Here is a 25,671-nt window from a genome sequence, read left to right as displayed (position 1 = left end):
TTTGGAATAAAAATGACTCATTTAATCCAATGTGCTCGGAGATAAATTCATAATGTGCTGGACTTTTTCCCAGAAACCTCAAACAGCTGGTTAAAGGTGAGGCGAGGTGAGAGCGCTCTCTGTGTCACTGTGTGATTCTGTGGCTTTAATGAGAGGAAGGAGGAGTTTTCCGATCAGATCTTTGTTGGTGATAATTACATGTCAGGCTGTGTGGAGGTGGAGCAGCTGTCAGTCAGGTGGTGCTGAGTGATGGGAGGCAGGTTGATGGTTTCAGGCTGCAGACAGAAGGACAGGATGTTGAATATCAGTATTATGGATATACTCAGCAGAGAAGGTTTCTGGGCAGTGTAGATACTTTTAAAACTTTTCTGTCCATCTTGTCATGAGAATAATTTATAACTGACATGAATTTACATTAATAACAACTGCTTCTCTGTGAAGAAGAGCTACAACCTTCTTACAGCCACATTTCAAGGCTCCATGAATCAAAATCAGGGGCAGTTTTATTGACAGGTAGGTGTGCACATAGCACCACCAGGGATCAGCACGCCTGGGACCTGCCTCTGTCTGCCACCCGGCATACAATTTTAGTTCAATTTAAATTCTATTTATGAAGCCCAATATCACAAATCACAGTTTGACAGCATACGACATCCCTCTGGATCCCTCCTTTGGACCCTCACAGCAGATAAGGAAAAACTCCATGTAATTTATTTGGGCTGAGTCCGACTGGACCCCATGGCCCAAGGCCCAACCATCAGACAAACACTTAGGGCTCTAGTTTCGCATACCAGGCGCGGCGGAGGCGCAGCGCACCTGTGCTTTGCCAACTGGGTGTGGCCAGGCGGATTTTGGAAGTTTGGCACACCGTGCGCCCTGGCGCAGCTACTCCTCTATCCCACCTCCGTCCCTCCTACCGGCACAAGTCGGAAAGAGGGAGGAGAGAAGGCGTGGAGTGGGTTTTACACACATCACACCAATCAAATGAGCCCCTCTCCTCGCCCTTAAATGCGCCGCGCGAAGGCGTAATGAGAGTTTACTCAATTCGCCATGACAGAAGAGAGCAGCAGTGTCAGATGGCCAGACTTCTCCCAGGAGGAAACTGATGTTTTGGTCCGGGAGGTCCAAGCTCGCAGTGTCCGAATATACGGAACTGTGAGCAGACCTCCACGGGCTGGTGATGCAAAGGTAGCCTGGGAGGAGGTCACCGCAATTGTAAATCAAAGTTGCGTTTCTCTCGTGCGCTCTCTCTTTCTCTCTCGCAGTCTCACTCTGTTTCTTTTCTTTTGACTTTTCTAAGATGACAGATGCTGAATATATACTCCCTATCTGATGCTGTGGCTGTTTGTGGTTGGCTGAGAGGGATGTGAACTCAGTTTTGTTAATCAAATCAGGTTGGGTTTCCATTACGCGTGCCAAACGTGCCAAACGGTGCCAATCCCCTTTGATCTGACATCAGATGTGACGGGACAGTCGATATAGAGATACATTTATGTGCTAATTGCAGATAGTTGTATTGAATAGTGGTTTTTGTGAGGTATTTATTGCATCGTTAATGTGCCTGATATTCTGGAAACCTGCCTGTGAGGTTTTGGTGACGTGTGCGCACTGTCCGCTGGTCAGCCAAACTTCGGCTTACACCAGCTGCGCTCCCCCTGCGCTGACAGTAGACCTGGTTTCAGCTGGCGAGCTTTTAGCGCACCTTCGGCGAAGCCTTTTGGCACGAAACTGTCACTGCGCCAAGCTGCATCTGTCGACACCTCCTGGGCTCCTCCTGCCAAGCACTGAACGATTTGGTGAACGAATCTTTTGAACAAATCTTTTTAATGAACTGATTCTGGTGATTCAGTAACATCTAAAGAACTGCTTGCCCATCACTACTCTTTTGATGATGTGGGAGGTGTTCAGACTCCACGTCAGGTCCTTAGGTACGTGCATCCCCAGGAACTTAAAGCTTGCAACCCTCTCCACTTCTTCCCCGTTAATGTCCAGTCCACTGTGATGGTTTTTGTTTTTCCTGAAGTCGATTATCATTTCTTTTGTTTTCTTTGCATTGTGGATGAGGTTGTTGTCCTCACTCCAGATGGACAGGGTCTGGACTTCTCCCCTGTAAGCTGTTTCATTATAAATGAGTCCCTCTTTGTTACACCAGAGCAGATCAATAAACACATCAGGTCCAGAATCTGATTCGCCCACGGTAGCGTAAATGTGGCTCGATGTTGCTCTGATGATGTATCCTCCCTGCTCAATCACTGTCCAACCTGTCAGTCCTGCAACTTTATGTTCAGACCTTTTGGTTTGTTTCACAACTGATAGACACATAAAGATTTTTCCATCAGTCTGAACCAAATGAACCAAACTCCAGATTCGAAATTAGCTACTCCATTACAAGTGAAATAGAAAAGAAAATATTTGATAAAATGTAGAAGACATAAACACATGAGTGACAGTACAGTACACTGGGGTGTCCTCCCACCAGTCTGTCTCCACACAGTCTAATAAGTGGTTTTAAAACATGATACGTGTTTGTGATGTCATCTTGAATCATTCATCAGCGGCGTGTTCCTCCGGTGTACACATGTACCGGACAAACACTCTCTGCAGCCGTGTATTATTGACTCAGCTCTAACAGAACCATCTATAAAACAACAGCAGAGAAAACAAACGCTCCTCTGCTGCACATGAATCTTTGTTCTTCCTCTCAGTTTCACTCACACTCACCAAATGTCCTGTTATTTCTTTTCTCTGTGTGTCTTCAGCTGCTGAACGGGAACGTGGAGGCTGTGGAGGGAACCAACGGAGAGCTCCATGAAAAGGTATGAACTGAGAAAGCAGAGCAGATTCAAGACAAAGAAATTTGTCTTTTATTTTTGTTTTAAAGCAGTTTATATCTCCGCAGCTGGGATCATATCTTTGAAAAACAAAAACAGCCTTTGCACACAAAAATTGATGTAGCATTTTCTTTCATCCAGGTGAATCCCATTAGCCTTTACCATGAGCCTTTAGTGTCTGAACTGGCTGATACCAAAAGACATGGCTGACAGAGACTCACTGTAACACAGCTTTAATACAAACATGGCTGAACAAGGTACAGAAACATTACAGGACATAAAATACGCAGAGTGGGAATCGCCAGAGGACTCACGATACGATATTATTGCCATATGCTGAGTATTATGATACAATATATGCACTATTTACCTTTTTTTCCCAACTACAAATTATTCCCTGAAGGAAAACTATGATACTTTTGTCGAGCTAAGTGTTGGATTATTTTTCAGCAGAGCAGGTTTAGCGTTAACTTGGCCGTCAGCGACTAACAGTATCTCTGGACAGTGGCTTGTGAGGTGAGCCCTCATGTTCATAGTATTCCCAAAGCATTTTATTCTCATATGACAGAGGTCAGAAATAACCTGTGAAGATGATGATATCAGAGGTCAGAGAGCTGCAGTGACCTCGGTGTTTGGAGGAGAGGAGTTCAGGTTCAGGTCTTGCTGGTTATTCTGTGCACTTAACTGACTGTCAGAGAGCGCACACACACACGCACACACACACACACACACACACACACACACACACACACACTTGAGTCGGGAACACAGATGCATAAAACATGTCACACTGATCTGATCTGAGAGCTGTGAGGCTTTTTATTAGATGTGATGTTTTGTTTATATGTGTGTATGTTTAAGTGTTCTTATGTGTGTACATGATGTACCCTGTGTTTCTATTAGTGGTTAAAGATGTCCTCTGAGTTTTTACTTAAAAGTTCTCTTTGAGACGTAGATCATGAATAAAGCAGTAAACTTCTACAGCGTATGTAAAGATACAGCGGAGTGATGTCGTCTTGTGCAGAGAATGGAGTCACTCCCCCTGTCTGTGATGTATGTGGTATCACGTTTTTTATACCATCATACCTTTCTGAAATTTCATCATGAAAGCAAAGATGTGTGAGTGTGTATGTTCTTGAGTAAATATTATCTACTAGTCCATCCCCATTGGTAGCTTTGTCACCTTCTACCTATGCCAATCCTCAATGCCTATGTGCAGTTTCACATAGATTGACCACGTCAGTGAGTAGAAAAACGTGGGACAGACAGAATGACACACTGACAGTTTCTGTGATTATGTACAGCATACCATACCATGACTTAGTCATACCAAACATTAGAAACAACACAAACATTGGTCCACAGGGGGAGCCACAGCGATCGGTCGCATTTTAGCCATTTTAAGCATTTTTCTGTTGTTATAGCGCCACCCAGTTGCCAATTAGAGTTAAATTTCTCCAGTCACCTTGAGGTGTCCTGTTCTACATATCTACCAAGTTTAGTAAAAATCCATATGGCGGTTAGGCCTAGATAAGAAATGAGCTCTCTAGCGCCCCCATTTTGTTTGATGGGCTCAATAATGGAGGGGTCCCCTCAGATTATGTGTGGTCATATGCCTACAAAGTTGCGTGGTGATGGGTGAAACCCTTGAGATGTTATACACCTTTATGTGATGAGCCACGCCCTCCGCAATATTCATTGCCTTATAGAAGCTCAGTTTTAGTAAGTTTTCCAACTTTTGCCAAGAGGGAACTTTAGATATTGGTCCCTAGATTATGTTCACCCAGTTTCATGCAGATCGCTCAAACTTCCTAGGAAGAGATCCATTTGAAGTGTTTTTCAAAAAATTCAAAATGGCGGAAAATCTATATAAGCGGAAGTTATGGGTTCTTGAGGCAAATGTGTTCCTCATGAGGAGAGGCATCTCTGTGCAAAGTTTCATGTCTCTACGACATACGGGGCATGAGATATGCCCATTCAAAGTTTGACATTTCAATGGGTTGCTATAGCGCCCCCCTTTGGCCAATTGATGTAATATTGCTTCATTCACATCCTCCCATGACCCTCTACCACTGTGCCAAATTTCACATGGATTGACCAAGTCAGTGAGGAGAAAAACATGGAACAGACAACCACACAGATTTTTCATCATTATATAGTAAGAATATGTTCTGTTTGTCATGTGTGTAATATGTGTGTATGTGTTTCTCCCAGGTGATGAACGGGTGTGTTCCTTCAGTGTACCTGAGCAGAGAGCGGAGGAGCGAGGTCATCATGAGAGGAGGAGTGGCCTCAGAGAAGGAGGCTCTGCTGCTGGGTAAATATCAATGTTACATCTCAGAGGAACATTTAAGACATATATGGTGCTATAGTTATTAGTAATGTGTTACTGCCCAACACCGCCCAGAACACACAAACCAAACACTGGTTCTAGATCAGGGGGGTCAAACTCATTTTAGTTCATGGGCCTTATTCAGCCGTATTTGATCTCAAGTGGGCTGGAAAACCACTCTAGAATAACCTGGAAATAATAAAAACCTTCACGTTTCATTTTCTTTTAGTATAAAGTAGACATACATTTTAAAAACAGATATCAATTTAATGACAGACTGAAGGAATTCTAACCAGGAGAAGTTTCAGCTGGTTGTAATCTGTAATCCTCACCACTAGATGCCACTGAATCCCCCTTAATCTGACACACTGGACCTGCTCCCTCCACACATCTTATCACCTCGTCATGTTTTAGTTCTTGAAAAGCAGACGGTCGTTGACTCGTAGTTACCATACGTTTCTGATGTAGACCTTCATCACGATTCTGTGAAAGTAAAATGTTGCTTTGTGTCTGTGTTACGGCTGCTCTCAGGACTGATGTGAATCTCAGAGGTGAACGTATGAGCTGATTGTTGTCTCAGCTCCACGTGGGTGATTATGCACGAACTGGGAGTCTGAAACGTTTGACGGCGTTGCTGTTCATGTTGGGACGCCAGCGAGGCTCTGTGTTTGTTAGCGGAACATTAAAGATGACTGAACAACATAAATGAAGAGCAGAAGTCGACAGTTGACTCACTTCAGCTCGGATACAACACTCTGACACTGCGTCTGGTGTCTGGAGGGTTCGGAGGCTTTGAACCAGAACCAGTGAGACAGACTGAGACACCAACTGTCTCGTCTTCCTCTTTCTATCTTCTACACTCACATTCATGCGTCTCACTCAGTGCAGGCGGCACACAGCAGCTGGACTGAATTCATTTCAGCTGCTTTTGTCTCTCCGTGTCGCTCCACAGCAGCACGCTGCTGCACTGGCTTCTTATTTGTAGTGAAGCTGCTGCTTTGTCCGGAGCAGAGCGGAGCAGGAGGAACAGCAGCACATTTATCTCTCTTAGTGGCTCCCAGAAAATCCAAATATGAAGGAGAGAGGAGACCGGCGCTCTGTCTTCATCCTGACTGCCTGTAATCTGCTGCTGGAGCTTTTCATTCTGCAGAAACAACAGTTTAACAGGCACACGTTTTCACACACACACACACACACACACACACACACACACACACACACACATCAGGATCAGGAAGAGTGTCACTCCCTCTGAAGACAGACAGACATGTCTCCTGTATGTTACAGTTTCAGATGGATTTTCTTACTGAAGTTGCTTTGAATGTTCGATAATCAAGCAGGTGCCAGTGTTTCCCTGAGTCATGTCTCTCAGGTTACAAACAGGCTGCCTGCCTTACTGGTGAAGGCCGTATCATCCTGAGAGTCACACTGCAGAGCACAGGGCCGACACTGCTCGGCCCTGTGAATGAAACACTTACTTAAAAAACACCCAGATGGAACTGTTGATAGGAACACTGTTCTCTGCAGCTTCTGCAGTGAGGAATTTTCGCACCATCGGAGAACTTAAAGCCTGAAATATCACCTCAACACAAAATATTTCACAACAAACCCAGAGGTCCGAGCTAGCACAGCCTGTGATGCTAGCGCTAGCAGTCAGCCTCGTCAAGCCACACTCGACCAGGTGTTCAAACTGAATCAGTCTACCTGTGACTAACTCCCTTACAAAATGGACTGCAGACCAGTTTGGGTGGTCGAGGACAGGAGGACAATTGTGTCCAAAATCCAGCAGCTTTACTACGACACATCTGCCGAAACCCATTTGAATTTAAATTCTTAAAATACTTTAACAGCAAAAATTGATGTATGTGGGGGGCTGGAGCCTATCCCAGCTGACATAGGGCGAGAGGCAGGGTTCACTCACATTCACACCTACGGACAATTTAGAGTCACCAATTAACCTGCATGTCTTTGGACTGTGGGAGGAAGCTGGAGCACCTGGAGGAAACCCACACTGACACAGGGAGAACATGCAAACTCCACACCGAAGGGCTCCCCACCCTAGCTTCGAACCAGGAACCCATAATGTTGTCTGTGTGCCGAGAACACAGTCCACAGAACAATGAGTGAGCTTCACGTCCTGACCGACGAGGTGCAGAGACGTTCCTCGAAACTTCAGGGAAGAAATTTGACTGTGTCAGAGAGAAACTGTGACAGCTTTAATAAAGGTGCCTCAGGTCAAACCCACCATCTGAAGATGCTAACAGTTTCCCTGTAACTGTGTGTGGCTCAGAGGTAGAGCAGGTCGTCCACTAGATTGGTGGTTCGATACTGAGCCCTAAATTACTCCTGATGGTTGTTCCATTGGTGTGTGAGTGTGTTAAAGCTGAGCAGCAGGTGGCACCCTGTACAGTAGCCTCACCCACCAGTGTATGAATGGGTGAATGTGACTTGTAGCGTAAAAAGTGCTCTTAGCTGGCAGAAGACTAGAAATGTGCTGAACAAGTGCAAGTGCAATGCCATTTACCAATTTTGCACCTGGTATATGAATATTACCTAGATTCAATGTGTGCAGATATCACAGGAGCACGGAGAAGCTGTTTGCTCAGCAGTGCATTTCAGGGTGCACTTGACCCTTTGTGGGTGCATTTGAGAATCACACGGTTACTATTCGTCTGATTCGTGGCAGTTCAGTGCCGCCAACATCGGCACTAGACTTACAAGTCAGTCTTTAGACACTTTGCTTAACTAAAGACTGATGACTTTCTCCCTGATTTTGTGTTTAGATCGGCAGATACAATTTCAGAGTTGAAAAAAACTCCCTACGTTGCAGAACCAATAGTAAATCTGCAGGGCGGTTCTTCGGTGGCTCGCTGAACTCTTGTGCTTGTAAACATAGTCCCAACAGAAACATGTGTAGCGGTACAAAATGGCTCAGCCGTGCTCGCAGAAAACGCCGTCAAAGTCAGTGGATGTTTGTCGTGTTTGCGGCGACACATTCTCGCCAACTAAAAGAAACAAACAATCTTTTACAAGGCCATGACTCATCCGTCCAGCCGGACTATAGAGGGAATCGCCTTGTTGTTTAGAAATACTTCCGGGTAGAAAACCAGCAGAGCTTTTAGCTATATATATAGCCTATATATCACGTTTTTCACATCACTGTATCACTGTTTAGACTAATCCGATGTTTGTAAAGTCTATAAACACAATGATTGAACAAACATTACTATTTCTGTGTGCACGTTTAGCTGGGCTAACCGTTAGCTGTTAGCCCTGTTAGCCGTTAGCGGTGTCTGTAATAGGTAATAACTCATTAAACGGTCCGTGAAAAAAATATCTTTTCCAGCGGATATCTTAGTTACAACATGATTGAGCTAGCAAAGCAGTTTTGTGTTGCTATGTGTGGTATTTATTCAGTTTTGGGAAATCACGATGTCTAGAAAGCATCAGTGGCTGCAGCTGACAGGGACAGCTAACAGCAGCAGCAAAGCTAACATCAGGACGTCATCTGTTAAAAGCCTCCCGTTGTCGGATACGACATGAAACTACTCCAGTTAGCTCAATCATGTTGTAACTAAGACATCCGCTGGAAAAAATATTTTCTTCACGGATGAGCACACGTTTGATAAAACGGAGTTAAATCTCTCGGCATCCATTTTCAAGCTCTCTGTGTGTTTGTTTCTTTGCGGACGAGAAAAGGGGGAGCGCACATTTCCAAGAAGGCGTGTCCTTTTCAAAAATGCAAGAGGCGTTGCTTTGTTGCCGGCCGTTTTCGCCGGTGTGTTAAACACACTTTAGAAAGGAGTGTCCCCAGACTATCAGAAGGCGGAGATCTCTGATTGTCTGGTGGCGAGACTACATCTGGATAAACTTCTATGAATTCGACCTTCTGTTTGTAGAATAAAGTTCCTGCAGTGGAGACGAGTCACACTCTAATTCCTTGTTGAAACATGTACGTTGGGTTTCTCTTCTCTTGTTCCCTTCGGTTTTCTTGGTGCAAGTTGAAAATTAAACTTGCGTGCGCACACACACACACACACACACACACACTGCTGTTCCATGTGAGCAGGCCTGGTGGAAGGAATTGAATTAGGCCCGTCTGTAATTGCCAGCGTTTCGCCACATAAATCAAGGAAATAAATATTGGCTGTGCCGGGTCCTCCAGGGGACGCCACTCTATTCCCTCACCCCCACCACACCCCCATCCCTCCCCCCACCCTCGCTCCCTCTGCATGACTGCCTACCTTTGCAGGACCTCTCAGAAGTAATCAACTCAGGAGCGGTTTCTGCTCGGGCCAGCGTTTTTTATGGAGCTGCGCTGCCATTTGTTTATTGTGCAGCACTTCATGAGGATGCAGAGACTCTGTCAGCTCGCCCGCTCTCTGCTGCCTTTATTAACTCACGCCTGTGTGTTACCATGCATACTGATGGGAAACACTAAAGCTGCACAATTAAAACATAATTCACTTTGGCATCTTAAATAGAAATATCTGTATGACGAATATAACGCACACAATCACAGACAAAAGGGTAGATACGTGTCTGTGTAGCTGCATTGTGCTGGACTCTTCTGTTTTTTCATTTTACAGGTCTGATTTTTTTCTGCTGCAAACATTTGTTTCTGTAAACATCCGTGACGGTGAGACCTGCTGGATCACATTCTGTCTGTCTTCCTCTCTGCAGGCATTATATCGACCTTCCTCCACGTCCATCCATTTGGAGCCAACCTGGAGTATCTGTGGTCGTACATACAGAGACTGGACTCAAAGGTAACAAGCTCACAGCTCTGCTCTGCTGCTGCAGCATTCATTAAACATTATATATTCAGTAATTATAAAAGTAAGTGAACAAACAGTGCAAAAAGTACAAGTGATAAACGGATCTGTCACATCAGATCCACAAGTAAAAGCAGGAATATTTCTGGCTCAATAAAAAGTTTCAGTAAAAACATCATCCACATACGACGTCCAAGGTACCCTGGGTGTGTTGTTGCGGACATTCTGGGACAAACTTCAGCCTGTTACATGCATTGTCTTCTTTCAAAATACACTTCTGTTTTCACAGTATCTTTCAAAATAAAAGCACTACATCGCAAATTCACATTTTTTTTCCCTTCAACAAAAACACGTGGTTAGGTTTCGGAAAAAAGAACAGGGTTTGGCTTTACAGTCACACAGGAAGTTAACACCAGCCTCCTGGGTGAAAGTTGTTGTTGGACCCATCCACCACCACTCCCACCCACTCCCTTATCTGATGTTGTTACCTGATCACATTTCCCCGTGGCGCCACAGTTACACAATAATGATGACCAGCCGTGTATCATGCCATCGTAAAAGGACAGCTTTTTTCATCAGTGTCTGACGCCGAGAGTCACTGACCAATCACTGGTGTTCGATGACCTCCAAATGAGACTGGGTTGGGGCTGACAATTTCTGTTCTTCTCACTGTGTCTCTGCTGTCTGTCTGTCCGTCTGTCTCAGGTGTCTGCAGGGGACCTGGAGCGTCTCATGGTCCGTCTCCCCAGCATGTTCAAGCAGGAGCTGAGCGGCGTCGGGGCGACTCTAGAGAAACGATGGAAGTTCTGCGGTTTCGACAGCCTCGGCTCGGCGTGACGCAGGGAGAACGCACACACACACACTGAGAACACACACTGATGTGTACAGACACACTGAATCTGCGTGTGTGTGTGCGCGTTCGTCCACGCTGGATATACACCGCAGTGTGTGGAGGAGACAGACATTCACACAGTTCCCCTCTGGAGTCACTGCAGATATTCATCACAGTGAACTGAAACAGGACACTCGGACCTGAAGACGTACTTCCGTCAGCGTCTTCGCTCTGATAATGTTGACGGGGTCTCTGAACCTTAATCATGTCCCCGGTTGTCTTGTTGTGGGACACCTGGAGCATAAAACCTAAACAGACAGAAAGAAAGAAAAGTTATACCAAAGTTGATCCTTTACACGTTTGGTTAAAACCAAACTTTGTTACTTTTATCAACAAAATAAGAGCATTCATTGACCCCTTTGTCCAGATATCAGCTCTTTAATATCTTGTGGCGTGACGGGACCACAGACAATGTCCTCCCTCTTTGTGACACTCCAGGGTTTGTTTGGAAATGTAGCAGAAAAATCTCAACCCAATTTCAGAAGTTTACACACCAACTGTTAAAATCTGTCACCTGACAAACAGAAACTTCTCTGTTGAGTCTGATCTGGGTTAAAGCCACCATGGACCTTTAAGGGAGCTTTCAGCCCTAGAGTCGTCTCCTCTGGTCTGAATCAGGGACTCATGTTGTTCCAAAGTTGTATAATTGCCTAGAGTTGGTTGGTGTTCTCACGGCAGCATTTACAAGAGGACCAGATCAAATGCCTTGTGTCTCACACTGCTCTTGATTGGTCAGAATTTCCATGTGGGAAAAATCCAGGAAGTAAAGCAAACGTTGAAGAAGAGTACACTTGCAAGATAAATGTGACACTTTCTAATGTCACAATGGAGGGACAACTACGCAGGTTGATTTTAGCGCTGCTCATCGTGGACTATATTGCTGTCATTGTTCATTTTAGTCAAAGCATACAGTTTGAAAACGAGGCGCGGCTCCAACTAGAAAACAATGTTTTGATGCATTGGATGTGCTGAATGTGCATATTAAGGCAGTACAGGAGGAGGTGCACATTAATAATCCTCCAGGACTGTAACATGCTCATGTTTAACCCAAACAATGTGTCATGTGACTGCAGCTGGTTCAGATCCAGGTCGGAACACCTTCTCACCACAAACCAACCACACCAGAGTTCCTTTGGAACCGGACTGAGACCACCTCTTCAAGAAGGTCTCGGTCTGGTTGTTTTGGTGCACACCTGAGTGTGATTGCTGTGTTCACACCTGCACAAACGAACCGCACTGAGGAGGCAAACGACTTGAGTTTGACTGAGCTGAACCAAACAGTCCTGGTGTGGAAACACCCTAAAACAAACCTGAACGCTGCAGAGGATCATGACCTTTGAGAATTCACGACGCCTGCATTAAATATTACCAACAGGTTTCCTAATGATCAGCCAAGCTCTTTGTTGGCAGCACTGCCGCTTCCTATTGGTCAATTTAAACAATTTGGGGACATGCATGTTTGAACAAACCCTCACTGATTTATGGCCAAATGTTGCACATCTTTAAAATACAACGAAAACAAAAGTTTGATTTGGTTGGTTCAGTGATGATGATCCACAGAAAAATCTGCCTACAATTCAGGAGATGTCAAAAATGTGTTTTTCAAAGAAATTAAATGGCAGAAAATCTAGTCAGGCGAACTTTGATGGTTGTTGATTTTTGATCGTAGACCACATTGAGCTGGACATGTGTCAAATTTAAACTCAATGTGACGTACAGTGTGATGTGCTCTGCAAAATAGATTTTTCAAAAACACAGAATCTTTTCCTGAAAGACCTGTCTGATGGTGGCAGATGTAGAGTTGGTGTGTAAACACAACATGAGACCATATTTATTTTTTGAAGGCCGACACGTTCAAAGGGAAACATCGGACCAACTAGAGGTGACAACTTTTTTTCTGGACAAATCCTGTATGAGGACGATGGGAACATGAGAGAGAAGAGTCATGTTCTGTAAAGGATAATATGAGAAGAGTGAATTCAATCATTCCGCTTAATTTATTCATTATACTGTAAGAAGAAACTGTTCACTGAAGTTACATTCTGTGTTGATGAAATGAAAAAAGATGAATAACATTACTGACTGTCTCCTGCCTTTCTTTAAATGTACGTCTGAAATAACAAACTAGTTTGCTTCCTATTGGATGAAGTGACGGGAAAAGAAGACGATAGTGAAGATACTACACAGAGGAGAGCTGAGTACAGTACAAGTACCTCATAACTGTACTTAAATACTAGAAACTAACAATACTTTTACTTGGGTGGAGTTTTTGGCTGCTCTACAGCTCAGTAATTTTTCCTCAAAGCTCACAGGGGGATAAAAAAGCTGGTTAGCAACCAGAGAGCCGCTTCTGATGAAACATGGGCGTAACTCACACACAGACATCTTGATAATGGACTATTGTGTGTGTGTGTGTGTGTGTGTGTGTGTGTGCTATCTAAATGAAAATCTAGGGCAGAGCTTCACTGTGTCAAACACAATCTGTGGTAAACCTACACACTGAACACATGCACATTTCTCTCTCTCTGCCTGCTTAACATCGTCTTTCAACACGAGAAAAATGAATTCACTGAGGGATCACTGAATAACTGAGGTACACGCACAGGAATTCATATTCTGTTTCTTTTATGGACATACTGACAGCCTGAAGTCCCTCCCATAACTGTAATTATCTGTGTGCAGCCGATGCATACAGTAGAGTTACAGCTACAGCTAGGGTCTGCGCAGTCGAGTTGAGAGAGTTACAGCTACTGCTAATGTCTGTGCAGTCAATGCAGACAGAGTTACAGCTAAGGCTAACATCTGCGCAGTCAATTCAAGAGAGTTACAGCTACAGCTAAGGTCTGCGCAGTCGATTCAAAAGAGTTACAGCTACAGCCAGGGTCTGCGCAGTCGAGTCAAGAGAGTTACAGCTACAGCTAAGGTCTGCACAGTCAGTTCAAGAGATTTACAGCTTCAGCTAAGGTCTGCGCAGTCAATGCATACAGAGCTACAGCTACAGCTAACTTCTGTGCAGTTGATGCATTCAGAGTTACAGCTAAGGTCTGCGCTGCTGATTTGAGAGAGTTACAGCTAAAGCTAAGGTCTGCGCAGTCAATTCAAGAGAGTTACAGCTACAGCAAATGTCTGAGTAGTCAATACATACAGTTACAGCTTTAGCTAACGTCTGTGCAGAACTACAGCTATAGCTAATATCTGCGCAGTCGATGCATACAGTTACAGGTATAGCTAATGTTTGCGCAGTCAATGCATACAGAGTTAGAGTTGTAGTTAACATCTGTGCAGTTGATACAGTTCAATTATTAATCTATCAATACTCTGGATGCTGTGCAGCAGTGAGGTCGCCATCTGCTCCGAATTTTCCCAGACTGTAATGTGTACGGGTGCATAATCTATCATCATCAATATCTAAACAGCTGATGGCAACAAAAGGTTATTGATTAAGTAAATTTATCATCAACGGTTAATTAATGTACAGTATTTGTTACATTTGTGTCTTTATCTTGAGCTTTATTCTTTTCCAATTTATGATTATGATTTTATTAATCTGAAATGACATTATCTGATTATGAGATACTGTCTTTGTAATTACTCCTGCCATCATTTTTTGGGCGTTTGCATATCAAAGGATTAATACAGTGAGTTTCCTCATTTCTTCAGTTTAACCTCGTGACATTGATTAAAACATCATCAGTTTGTTCATTAACGTATTCATTTTATAGTGTTGTGTTTTGTAGGCTTCTGTCAGCAGTAATGAATAGAACGTGTCATATTAGTTTGCAATATTCAATTACGGACTGACGCGCCTGGTCCGAGCACTAACTGCGACACCCCCTCTGCTGCTGTTTGTCCACGAGTTAAAGCAGCAGCAGACAGACTTCACACGGCTGCCTCTGTTGCCTCGGGGCTGACACAAGAAGGAAACCAATTTTACAATTTGGGGCAGCGCTGTGCTCCTGAACAGGGAACACACATAATCACACCACGGCCTGTGCACAAGTGGAGAAAGGCCTGCTGCAGTATTTATGTGTCTGTTAGGTTTACTGTGTCAACAGCAGACTCTTCTGTCTCTGTGGGCGCCTCAGTTTTCATGTCATGATTTGTACACAACAGCTGGCAGCAGATTCTTTCCCCACATTCACCAGCTTACACTGCGTACAGTTTGTACAGTAGATCACACCGTGCTGGACAGGAGGAAAATAACTGGTAGAAAATACTGTGAGAATCAAAATTGAGGACATTTTATTATTTCATGTCTGTATAATTTCAACATTTTTATGCAGCACTTTCCATACATTGGTTTCTTGTTTTTAACTGAATTGGTGAGGGTCGACTGTAGTTTTAAAGTCCAGGCTGCGTTTACAATAACAACAAAGTGAGTAGATTATTAACACAATGTCACTCCCAACTCGTCAAATACTGACGCTTGGTCAGTGGCCCTACACGTCAAAATATGATGCTCTAGGTAGCCCTCTAAAGTCACTTTTGGACATTCAGGGACAGCATGTCTCTTTATGCTTGTTACATGCATCTTATTCAAAATAAACTCAGACGTTTAAGGGCTCCTGTTTACTGTGTTTATGGGAAGAGTCCTTAAGAACGCCCCCTCTTGTGGTATCCACCACCTCGGAAGGGGAATTTTTGAAAGCTCAAAGTTAACAAGTTGTGTTTGCTGACGATTCCAGAAATGATGGAGGCCATGAAAGTAAATTTTTATTTGGTGAGTTAAAATATTGTTATTTTAGTCAAACAGTTTTTATTCCTGATTTCATGATATGTCTGAGGAAAACATTGATAATCCAAACAGCCTCATCTTTTTCCTGCGTTATGCCTTTGCATTTCCTACATTTCGCTTGCTAGCTTAATAAACTGTTGGCTTAGGCGGTGTCCATCTTGCAGTTTCTTAGCAGCGGTGTTCTCACGAGTTAACCACTTGGATGTCAAGCATTTCATGTACACAACTTCCCACGTCGTAACCATGAGCTGACGAGTTCCATTTATCCGCTGCGTGCTCCGCCGTCCGTCAACACCCACCAGCTGCGTTTGCTGTGCGGAGCGGTGCAGCTCTGCCAGAGAGCGGGAGTCACGAGGACCCATGAGATCTTGTGAATTCACGCATAATCACGCGATATAAAAAGAAGTAGTTTCTATAAACAGAACCACAAAACCAGAGGAGTAGTAGGAAGACATCTCGGTGCGCCTCCATGATTAATATCTCCTCGTCCATGGTGTCAACAGGGTGAAATGACATCTGAAAACCTCTGACCTGTTGACTTCAGGCCTGCCTCTGCCCATTATGACGTTTTCAAGGTGTAGTGCAGGGAAATATGATCCACCGTGAACACTGTGTATTTTATTTTGAAAATTAACTGGATGTTTTATTTTGTTTCTGTGCACGACTTCCTGCCCCGCACGATCTGCTCTGTGCTGAATTGCTGCGTTGTGCTCCAGTGTCCAGCAAAAATATAAGTGGTGCGTATCTGTTGCGGAGGGCTCCGGAGTGCTGCAGCTGTGACGGAGCCGGAACGCAGCACAGCCGCAGCCGGTGGAAACACACACACTGACTAGAATTGAAACGTATCGGCTCTGCTGCCGTTCCGGAGTGCGGACGCAACCAAGACGCATCTGGTGGAATTTGGGGGTTAGGATTCTGAAAATGACAACGGAACATTGGTACGTTTTTAAATGACCTTCTGAGTTTTTCAAGGTTGATTATTTCTAATGCTGCGTTCATCGTCATACTGTTTAAACTGAAAGTACGAGCAGCGAAGTGTGAAAAACTGTTTGTGTCAACTTTGTAATTCGGAGAAAACATTGTTTGTGATAAATGCAAGAAATATTAGTAATGCAGTAGTTAAGTGGTAAATGGACTGCACTTGTATAGCACCTTCCTGGTCTCCCAACTGCTCAAAGTGCTTTTACACAATGTCACAGTCACCCATTCAGACACTGGTGGTTGAGGCAACCACGCATGATACCACCTGCTACTCACTTAGCATTCACATGCACTCACACACTGATGGAACAGCCATCAGGGGCAATGTGGGGCTCAGTATCTTGCCTGAGGATGCTTTGACATGCTGACTGGGGCCAGGGATCGAGCCCCCAACCTTCCGATTAATGGACGACCCACTAAACCTCTGAGCCACAGCCACCCCAGTTAACTCTGTAAACTTTTCTCCAAAGATGAAGTAATCAGGACAGACTTTTAACTTGTGTAACTGCTGACAGCAACAGGAAGTCAAGAGACAGGAGGTTCAATAATGGTCTTCTTTTCATAACATTTTTGTGAATAAAACTTCACCCGGAAAAGAAAAACGGCTCATTTACAATAATTTTTAAATGATTATTACAGCAGTATTTTCTCCAGATGAACATGTACATCAGTGTAGAACAACTTGACTAAAACAAAAAGAAACAGACTACACAGAGAACAGGATTAGTAAATGTGTCTGGTTGTTCTTCTTCTGCTTTTCCTCCTCAGTGTTTCTGTCCTCTATCTCTTTCTCACAGTCCCTCCTCCTCCATTTATCTCCCCTGTCCTTCTCTCTCTGTCTGTGCTGCTATTGTTCCTCTGTCTGAAAGCAACATCAAATACAAACAGAAATTACAGAGGATGTAGCTGTCAGCCCTGGATGAGGATTCCTCAGGCCAGTAATTACTTCCAGCTCCCTGTCCTCTCTCTGCTGGATAAACACACAGATAGAATATGATGTACTCCGGTCATATTGACTCAAGGTTTTCCATGAATGAAGCAGCCAATATGAATCAGGGCAGATTTCTTTAGTATCACTAGCTATGTTTCCATCCAAAAGTGATTTGAATCATTGGGAAATGCGCATTAAAAGAAATACGAATCCTGTGTGTTTCCATTAAATGTACGGACTTTGGTGAAAACTACGGACTCATGCGAGTTTTCCGCAGAACCGGAAACAAAACAAGTCTCGCATTCTTCTTCTTCTACGTTTTCTGGCGGTTGGCAACCAGCTTGTAAATGCATTACCGCCTTCCCGACCCGGAGTGTGGATATCACCATGGAGAGAGGTGCGCTACGTCAGACTTAGTTTGAACATAACTGTTTCCATCCCCCGTTTTGCGAATCAACATTTTTTCGAATCAACCAAAACCCGGCTAAAGCGAGCGTATTTTAGTTTGTGTGAATCAGGGGATTTTAATTAGAAGTTTGGCGTTTCCATCATAATTTTTCGATGCGCATCTAAACAGGCTGATGGAAACATGACTACTGTTCAGTGATTTTAATCCACATGTTCTGTTGACTAAAACTAACAAAACTCAACTAAAACTTGACTCGGACTAAATCAAAGAACACATTCATCTGTGACAAGTTGTTCTGACTTCTCCGTGTGTGTAAAACTTTTAATATCTCAGTCCCTGAAGTTCCTGTTATCGGGAAGAGCTCAGAGGTGGAGGGAGGACTAGGCTAGATTTAGAATAGTAAAGGTACATAGGTTTGGTTTACACAAGTTATGTAGTTTAGGTGCAGGAAAGTAAAGTCACATACTGTAGGTTAGGTTTAGAAAAAGAAACATGGTTGGGTGTCGTCACAATATGTACTTAATATAAAGTTACGTACTCAACGTGAAGTTGCGTAGTTTAGGTTTAGGACAGTAAAGTCACGTAGGTTAAGATTAGCAAAAGACACGTGGTTGGGCGTCGTCACAATATGTACTTAATGTAAAGTTACGTACTCAACGTAAAGTTGCGTAGTTTAGATTTAGGACAGTAAAGTCACGTAGGTTAAGATTAGTAAAAGAAACATGGTTGGGCGTTGTCACAATATGTACTTAATGTAAAGTTACGTACTCAACGTAAAGTTGCGTAGTTTAGGTTTAGGACAGTAAAGTCACGTAGGTTAAGATTAGTAAAAGAGACGTGGTTGGGCATCGTCACAATATGTACTTAATGTAAAGTTACGTACTCAACGTAAAGTTGCGTAGTTTAGGTTTAGGACAGTAAAGTCACGTAGGTTAAGATTAGTAAAAGAAACGTGGTTGGGCGTCGTCAGAATATGTACTTAATGTAAAGTTACGTACTCAACGTAAAGTTGCGTAGTTTAGGTTTAGGACAGTAAAGTCACGTAGGTTAAGATTAGTAAAAGAGACGTGGTTGGGCATCGTCACAATATGTACTTAATTCAAAGCTATGTACTCAACGTAAAGATACAAAGATTAGATTTAGAAAAGTAAAATTCCAAAGGTTAGGTTTAGAAAATAAAACATGGCATCGATGTACTTTAAATAACTCAAACTTCTTCTCACACGGGACATCTTCACTGGTCTCCCGCAGGAAAGTCTTTTATTTGTTTGACCCAATCTGCCTTCTCATGCAGACTTTAGCTCTTTATATTTCTAGCGTCTTTACTTTACCATCAGTGCATCGGTCAGGTGATTGCAGTCTTTCCCATTACATGGGTTATATACGATTTCTGGTGCATTAATTTCTGTAGGCATATGTACAAACAGTGAATGAGAACAGCCTGAGGTGGAGCTAATTTTGAACTATTAACTAAAGATTATTTTCATTATGGATTATTCTGCTGATTATTTTCTCCATTACTCTGAGGTTGTTTGGTTTGGTGCTGAGTTACATTCCACCACTGAAAGATGACCTATTTCATCTCCAGTCAGGTTCACTACAGAATGCAGCCTTGGCATGAATCAGAGACACAAACTGAAGCAGCACCTGCCAGCTGGGACGTTTTCTCATGGCAGATGTTTTGGTTCATTGTAATTTTTTTAATCATCCTATTTTCAAAGAAGACGGAAAAAAAATAGCTCGGCAGCCAGCTTGCTTCTTGGCCAAAAAAATCACTTGCTCCACATCCTGAGAGTGTGTGTGTGTGTGTGTGTGTGTGTGTGTGTATTGCTGGTCTATAAATAATGTGTGGAGCAGCAGCAGCATTGTGAGCAGGCAGAGGGAGCAGCCCTCCATTAGCCGTGCTCCATCTCTAATGAAGCCTGTTGACAGCGGCATTAATTAGCCTCGGCTCTTTGTGTTTTCTTTGTCGGTGTCGGTGTCGAGACGTTCCTTCATATCCCCCGCCACTGTCACGTCTCGTCACCGACGCCTGCTTGTCATTACACCTGGCAGCCATTACTGTGAGAAATCTCTTGTGTGAAATCGTATGTAGACTATTGTGGCGCCGCTCGTGGCTGACAGCCGTGTGTAAATGACGACATCAAATGGTGCGTCTAAAATATGTTACAGTATCGTACTGAGAGACGGTGCTGCTGGGATTTTGAATAACAGGTAGTCTATTGTGGGAAAGTACTTTTACTCCAGTACTCTGGTACTGCTCCGCGTGTTGTAACATGAGTGTTTCTGGTATTTGAGTCAGTCTGAACCTCACTGTCCTTTAAGCTCTGGTTTGGTCTCCACCAACTTCTGTAAAAAATATCTGAGCTTGTGTTCATTCAACAGGGGTGGAGGAGGTGGAGTTTTCTTGTAACAAACAAAAGTTATGTTTACATGTATTGTGGGTATGCTCAAGGTCTAACACGTGTTGAATGCATTTCCTTCATTGCAACTTTTAAGTATTTTAAATCCTGTTCTCCAATACCGATAGCAGAGCTGTTAACATCAGAGATTATCAGTACTATGGTCTTTAATAATTCAACCTCCGGCACGTTTAATGCCAGTTTTCGGTACCTATCCCTAGCCCCACTTCTCCTACTTACTTCCCAACTTCACCCAAGTATTTACCCACGTCTCCCATGACTCAACAACTAGCCATAAAGACTTAACGTCCAGTGAAGTAGATGGGTTTACATTGGAGTTGGCTCAAAGCCCGGTGCGTCTCATTCAGACACTAAAGGGTGCATTATGCGTCCTTATCTGACACTGAGGGCCATTGACCAGGCAGCATTTATAGACCCTTTTACTGTTAGTAAACAGTATGACATTATTTGGTGGGCGGGGCTTAGCTGGAGGCAAAACAATTCTTCAAAGGGCATTAGTTAACGCTAGCTAGCGAGGTCTGTTGACTTGTTTTAGACAGTGGAGGAAGATGATGCAAATGGTGCGTTCAGAAATACTCATTCTGAGTGTTGGAGCTCACTCTGGCACAAACTGGATTGTACTGTTCGGTTATCCAGAGCGCCACAGTCTCGGAGTGACAGAGCGCTGTTTTGGCACTGAGACGGAGCAGCAGAGCGCCGAGCGCAGTGAATGTGTGATTAACTTAACTGTTGGTTCATTCATGTAGAAATATAACGCTCCGTTTCTTCCACCAACAGGGCTCTCATTTTAGTGTAGAGCGTCAGGCTGAATTTACCAACGCACCATGTCAGGTCACTCTCTCTCCGGGACCGCCAGTGTTACTTGAATAAGCAAACACTGACCAACGGGACCAGACTGGCCGACCCGTATGCTCTCACTCAGTGGATGGATGATGTCACAGGAAGCCAATCTTACAAAGGAGGACCACACTGGTTTGTTTTGCTATGGAAGCTAACGTTAGCTAATGTGCTAAAAAGTTAGCGTTCCAGAGAAATCTAATCTTCCTCTTAATCCCTCCCCAGTTTCTGATGAGGTGGACATGATAACCCTTAATACACATAACCTTATTCATCCCTACAACAGGAAATACTTTTTCCCTAACCTGATATGAAGTGTGCGCTGCACATGGGAGCATTTTTGATGATGGCCTCCGTCCAGTCCTTTGGTCTTATCACATTTAACCATCTTTGTTTTTGTTGACGGGCAGTGGCGGCTGGTTTTGAGCCATGACTCCTTCTATTCTGGCTCCAATAACACAACAAGACAAACACATTTTAACACTCCTATGGAGCCTACAGCCCTGTGAGGGAGAGGCAGCTGCACCTCCAGGTGATAAAATCACATCATTGTGACGTCGGCCCTAAAAGGATCTATTGACTCCCTGTAGTGAGACCAGGCTGTATAGAAGGATATTGCACTGCAAGATGTGATATATTGGCAGGAAACAAATGAAATGCATACCAACACTGTTCACTGATTCATCACAGTAACATCAGCACCCTCTTTATGTTCCTTTCAAAAGGTATTTGTGGTTGGAAATTTAATGTATACAAACATAATTTCTAGGAGTCAGAGTGGTTTTATTTATAGTTGATATTCTCCTAAGAGATGCTAAGATTAAACATCAGTAGAAGGAAAGTGATCTTATTTTAAAGATGCAAATGCAACATTATAAAGAATGAGATCTGAGGTCATGGGAATTTTAAGGTGGCTTAATGCATCAGTACGACAGAGGTTTACTGTGACAGCATTTCTATTTTTTTAAGTAAAAAAATGCATACAGTACAGTGGCCCGGTATGTTGAGTAGCTCAGTGATCAGGTCACGTTCATTGTAGAAAGACAACAGAATAACAAAATGCTGCACAACAGTTGCTTAGCAACCTCTGCCTGGTCAGTGTTTGAAGTGGTGGGAAGCAGCGGTCCGCCTCGACGTGGAGTCACAGGTTTCTCTAACAGATCAGAGATCTGACAGCACAGAACTTAGCCACCCATGACCTGGAGCTTCACAGAGCCTTGACTTCTAGAGCCGATGCTTTGGTTGTAGCTTCTCAGTTTGTGAAGCATCCCCTCATTTTATTACTTCATTCATACAAAAAAAGTAGAGGAAAAGCAAGATGTCATCTATCATCCTTCCATTTTCTGTAACCGCTTATCCTGTTGGCCGAGCCTAAGGATTGTTAATTTGTTCATTCATTTTCCATAATCACTTATCCAGTTAGGGGTGGGAGTGACTGTAGGAGGAAGCTGGAGCACCTGGAGGAAACCCACGTTGACACAGAGAGAATATGGTAACTCTGCATGGAGGGGCTTCCCCCACCCCGGGGTTTGAACCAGGAACTCTCTTGCTGTGAGGTGACAATGCTAACCACTTAACCACTGTCCCACCCTGTCATCTTAAGAAAAATACTTTTAAATCAAAGAGTTGAAAATAATAACAGTATTGTCTCCTCTTAATCTATACATGAGAATACATATTAGCTGAATCTGCATTGCCAGCTGTCAAAGCAAAAGTCATTGGTAGGATCAATTCAGTGGTCAAATTGTTACAGCAAATGCCACATAACCACAACATCTTTAATTTGATTAGAAAAATATACACATACATGTATATATCTGTAGGGTTATTTATTTGATTTTATGTTCGCAAGCTGTACGATTACATTTTGTTTTGTTTTTTCTAATTCTGAGAGGGTCCAGGACAATGGAATAACCACATAAAATATGCAAACAACAAGTTATCTTGAAGTGATGCAGAACAAACACAAAACAACCATAAAATGACAAGAAATACACACAAAGTGATGTAAAACAATGACAATAAGATGTAAAACGACCAGAAATATAAGTAAAATTACCACAAACAAACCAAGAGGCAGGAGAGATGGCCACAAACAGGATTTAAAAGACCATAAAAAGATGAAAAATGACTTCAAAGCGGCATCTGAAGTATCTGAAATGAATTTCATACAATCACAAAATGATGGGAAGGTACAAGAGACACAAAGCCATCTCATAAACACACAGATTGACTTTTAAACAGTAGTATAATTAATGAAGTTGGATGTTGACAGAACGGAGCAGAGAGTGAAGGAAACCAGCTCTTGCTTGCTGTGTTCTCTGCTGAGAGGCGACAGTTTTACACCATGGTTACACTGACACCATGTGGCCGGCTGTACAAACTGCATGTTATTATGCATTGGCTCCACTTGTCAGTTGGATCAGTTCATCGGTGTTTTTAGTATTTTTAAAGGATCTGTTGACAGTAAGAAAATTACAGAATCATGGTTTTATTCATAATTAGAAGCTGTCCCATCACTTATGAAACTCACAACAATGAAGACATTAAAGTGAAACCATGTTGTGATAACAACAAATTATTTCCTCATAGGAGAAGTTATATGCTATGACATTTTACGCACTTTTTGACGACATACTATACTATGACGTTTTTTGGTGATTTTTGACGACATACTATACTATTTTATTTTGAGGAGATTTTTGATGACATACTTTACTATGAAGTTTTTTCTTCATTTTTGACGACGTACTATATACCATGACGTTTTTCATGATTTTTGACGACATACTATACTATGAAGTTTTTTGATGATTTTTAACAACAGACTATACTATGACGTTTATTTATGATTTTTAACAACATACCATACTACTACATTTTTAGAGCAGTTTGACGACATACTATACTATGACGTTTCTTGTTTTCTTTTTCGTGATTTTTGACGACGTACTATACTATGGCATTTTTTCATGATTCCTGATGACATACTATACTATAAAGTTTTTTCATGATTTTGTTTTTTTGTGATTTTTGACAACATACTATACTAGTACGTTTTTTAGAGCATTTTAACAACAGACTATACGATGAAATTTTTCGCACTTTTTGAATACATACTATAATATGACTTTTTTTCATGGTTCTTGACGACATGCTATACTATGACTTTTTTCATGATTTTGTTTTTTTGTGATTTTTGACAACATACTATACTAGTACGTTTTTTAGAGCATTTTAACAACATACTATACGATAAAATTTTTCACACTTTTTGAATAAATACTATACTATGACATTTTTTCATGGTTCTTGACAACATACTATACTATGACATTTTTTCATGATTCTTGACGACATACTATACTATGACATTTTTTCATGGTTCTTGACGACATACTATACTATGACTTTTTTCATGATTCTTGACGACATGCTATACTATGACATTTTTTCCATGATTCTTGACGACATACTATACTATGACATTTTTTCATGATTCTTGACGACATACTTTACTATGAAGTTTTTTCATGATTCTTGACTCATACTATACTATGACGTTTTTTGATGATGTTTGACGACATACTTTACTATGAAGTTTTTTCACGATTCTTGACTCATACTATACTATGATGTTTATTTGTGATTTTTGACAAAAATACTATACGTTTTTTAGAGCATTTTGACGACATGCTATACTATGACATTTCTGGCACTTTTTGACATACTTTACTATGACGATGTTTTATGATTTTTCGGTGACATATTATGCTATGACTTTTTTGTTATTTTTGAGGACATTCTTCATTATTGTGTTTTTCGTTGTACTTGATTAATTACTATACTATTACTTTTTTGGTGATTTTTGATTACATATTATACCATGGCGTTTTTTGGTGATATTTGACGACATACTATATTATTAAGTTTTTCCGTGATTCTTGATGACATACTATACTATGAAGTTTTTTATTGATTTTTGACGACATGCTATACTATAACATTTTTTCATGATTCTTGACGACATACTATACTATGACTTTTTTTCGTGGTTTTGGACGACATACTATACTATGACATTTTTCATGATTCTTGACGACATACTATACTGACTTTTTTTTCATGATTCTTGACGACATACTAGACTATGACTTTTTAGGCTTGTCCTGTACCAGCCCTTAGTTAGGCTGACTTAGGCCTAGTCTGCCGGAGGACCCCCCTATAATACACCGGGCCCCTTCTCTCCTTCTCTCTCTCTCTCTCTCTCTCTCTCTCTCTCTCGTATTCTATTACTGCATCTTGCTAACTCGGCCATTCTGGATGTCACTAACTCGGCTTCTTCTCCGGAGCCTTTGTGCTCCACTGTCTCTCAGATTAACTCATATCACAGCGGTGCCTGGACAGCGTGACGTGTGTGGTTGTGCTGCTGCCGTGGTCCCGCCAGATGCCTCCTGCTGCTGCTGCCATCATTAGTCATTAGTCATACTTCTTCTGTTATTATACACATGACTATTGTCACACA

General features: G+C 42.5%; 1 protein-coding gene across 2 annotated transcripts in view; it reads left to right on the top strand.

Moving 5' to 3' along the window:
- The window catches only part of enox1 (ecto-NOX disulfide-thiol exchanger 1), a 153,894-nt gene extending 141,044 nt beyond the window's left edge, over positions 1–12,850 (top strand). For both annotated transcript variants that reach the window (XM_049594345.1, XM_049594346.1), the window contains 4 exons: positions 2,760–2,816; positions 5,046–5,148; positions 9,847–9,932; positions 10,644–12,850. In XM_049594345.1, the coding sequence (XP_049450302.1) occupies positions 2,760–2,816; positions 5,046–5,148; positions 9,847–9,932; positions 10,644–10,775 (378 nt within the window). In that variant the 3' untranslated portion in view covers positions 10,776–12,850. The remainder of the gene's footprint in view (positions 1–2,759; positions 2,817–5,045; positions 5,149–9,846; positions 9,933–10,643) is intronic.
- The last annotated feature ends 12,821 nt before the right edge of the window (positions 12,851–25,671 follow it).

The sequence above is a fragment of the Epinephelus fuscoguttatus genome, linkage group LG13 (assembly GCF_011397635.1).
Source record: "Epinephelus fuscoguttatus linkage group LG13, E.fuscoguttatus.final_Chr_v1".
Classification (NCBI taxonomy): domain Eukaryota; kingdom Metazoa; phylum Chordata; class Actinopteri; order Perciformes; family Serranidae; genus Epinephelus; species Epinephelus fuscoguttatus.
This window is presented reverse-complemented; position numbering and strand designations above follow the sequence as displayed.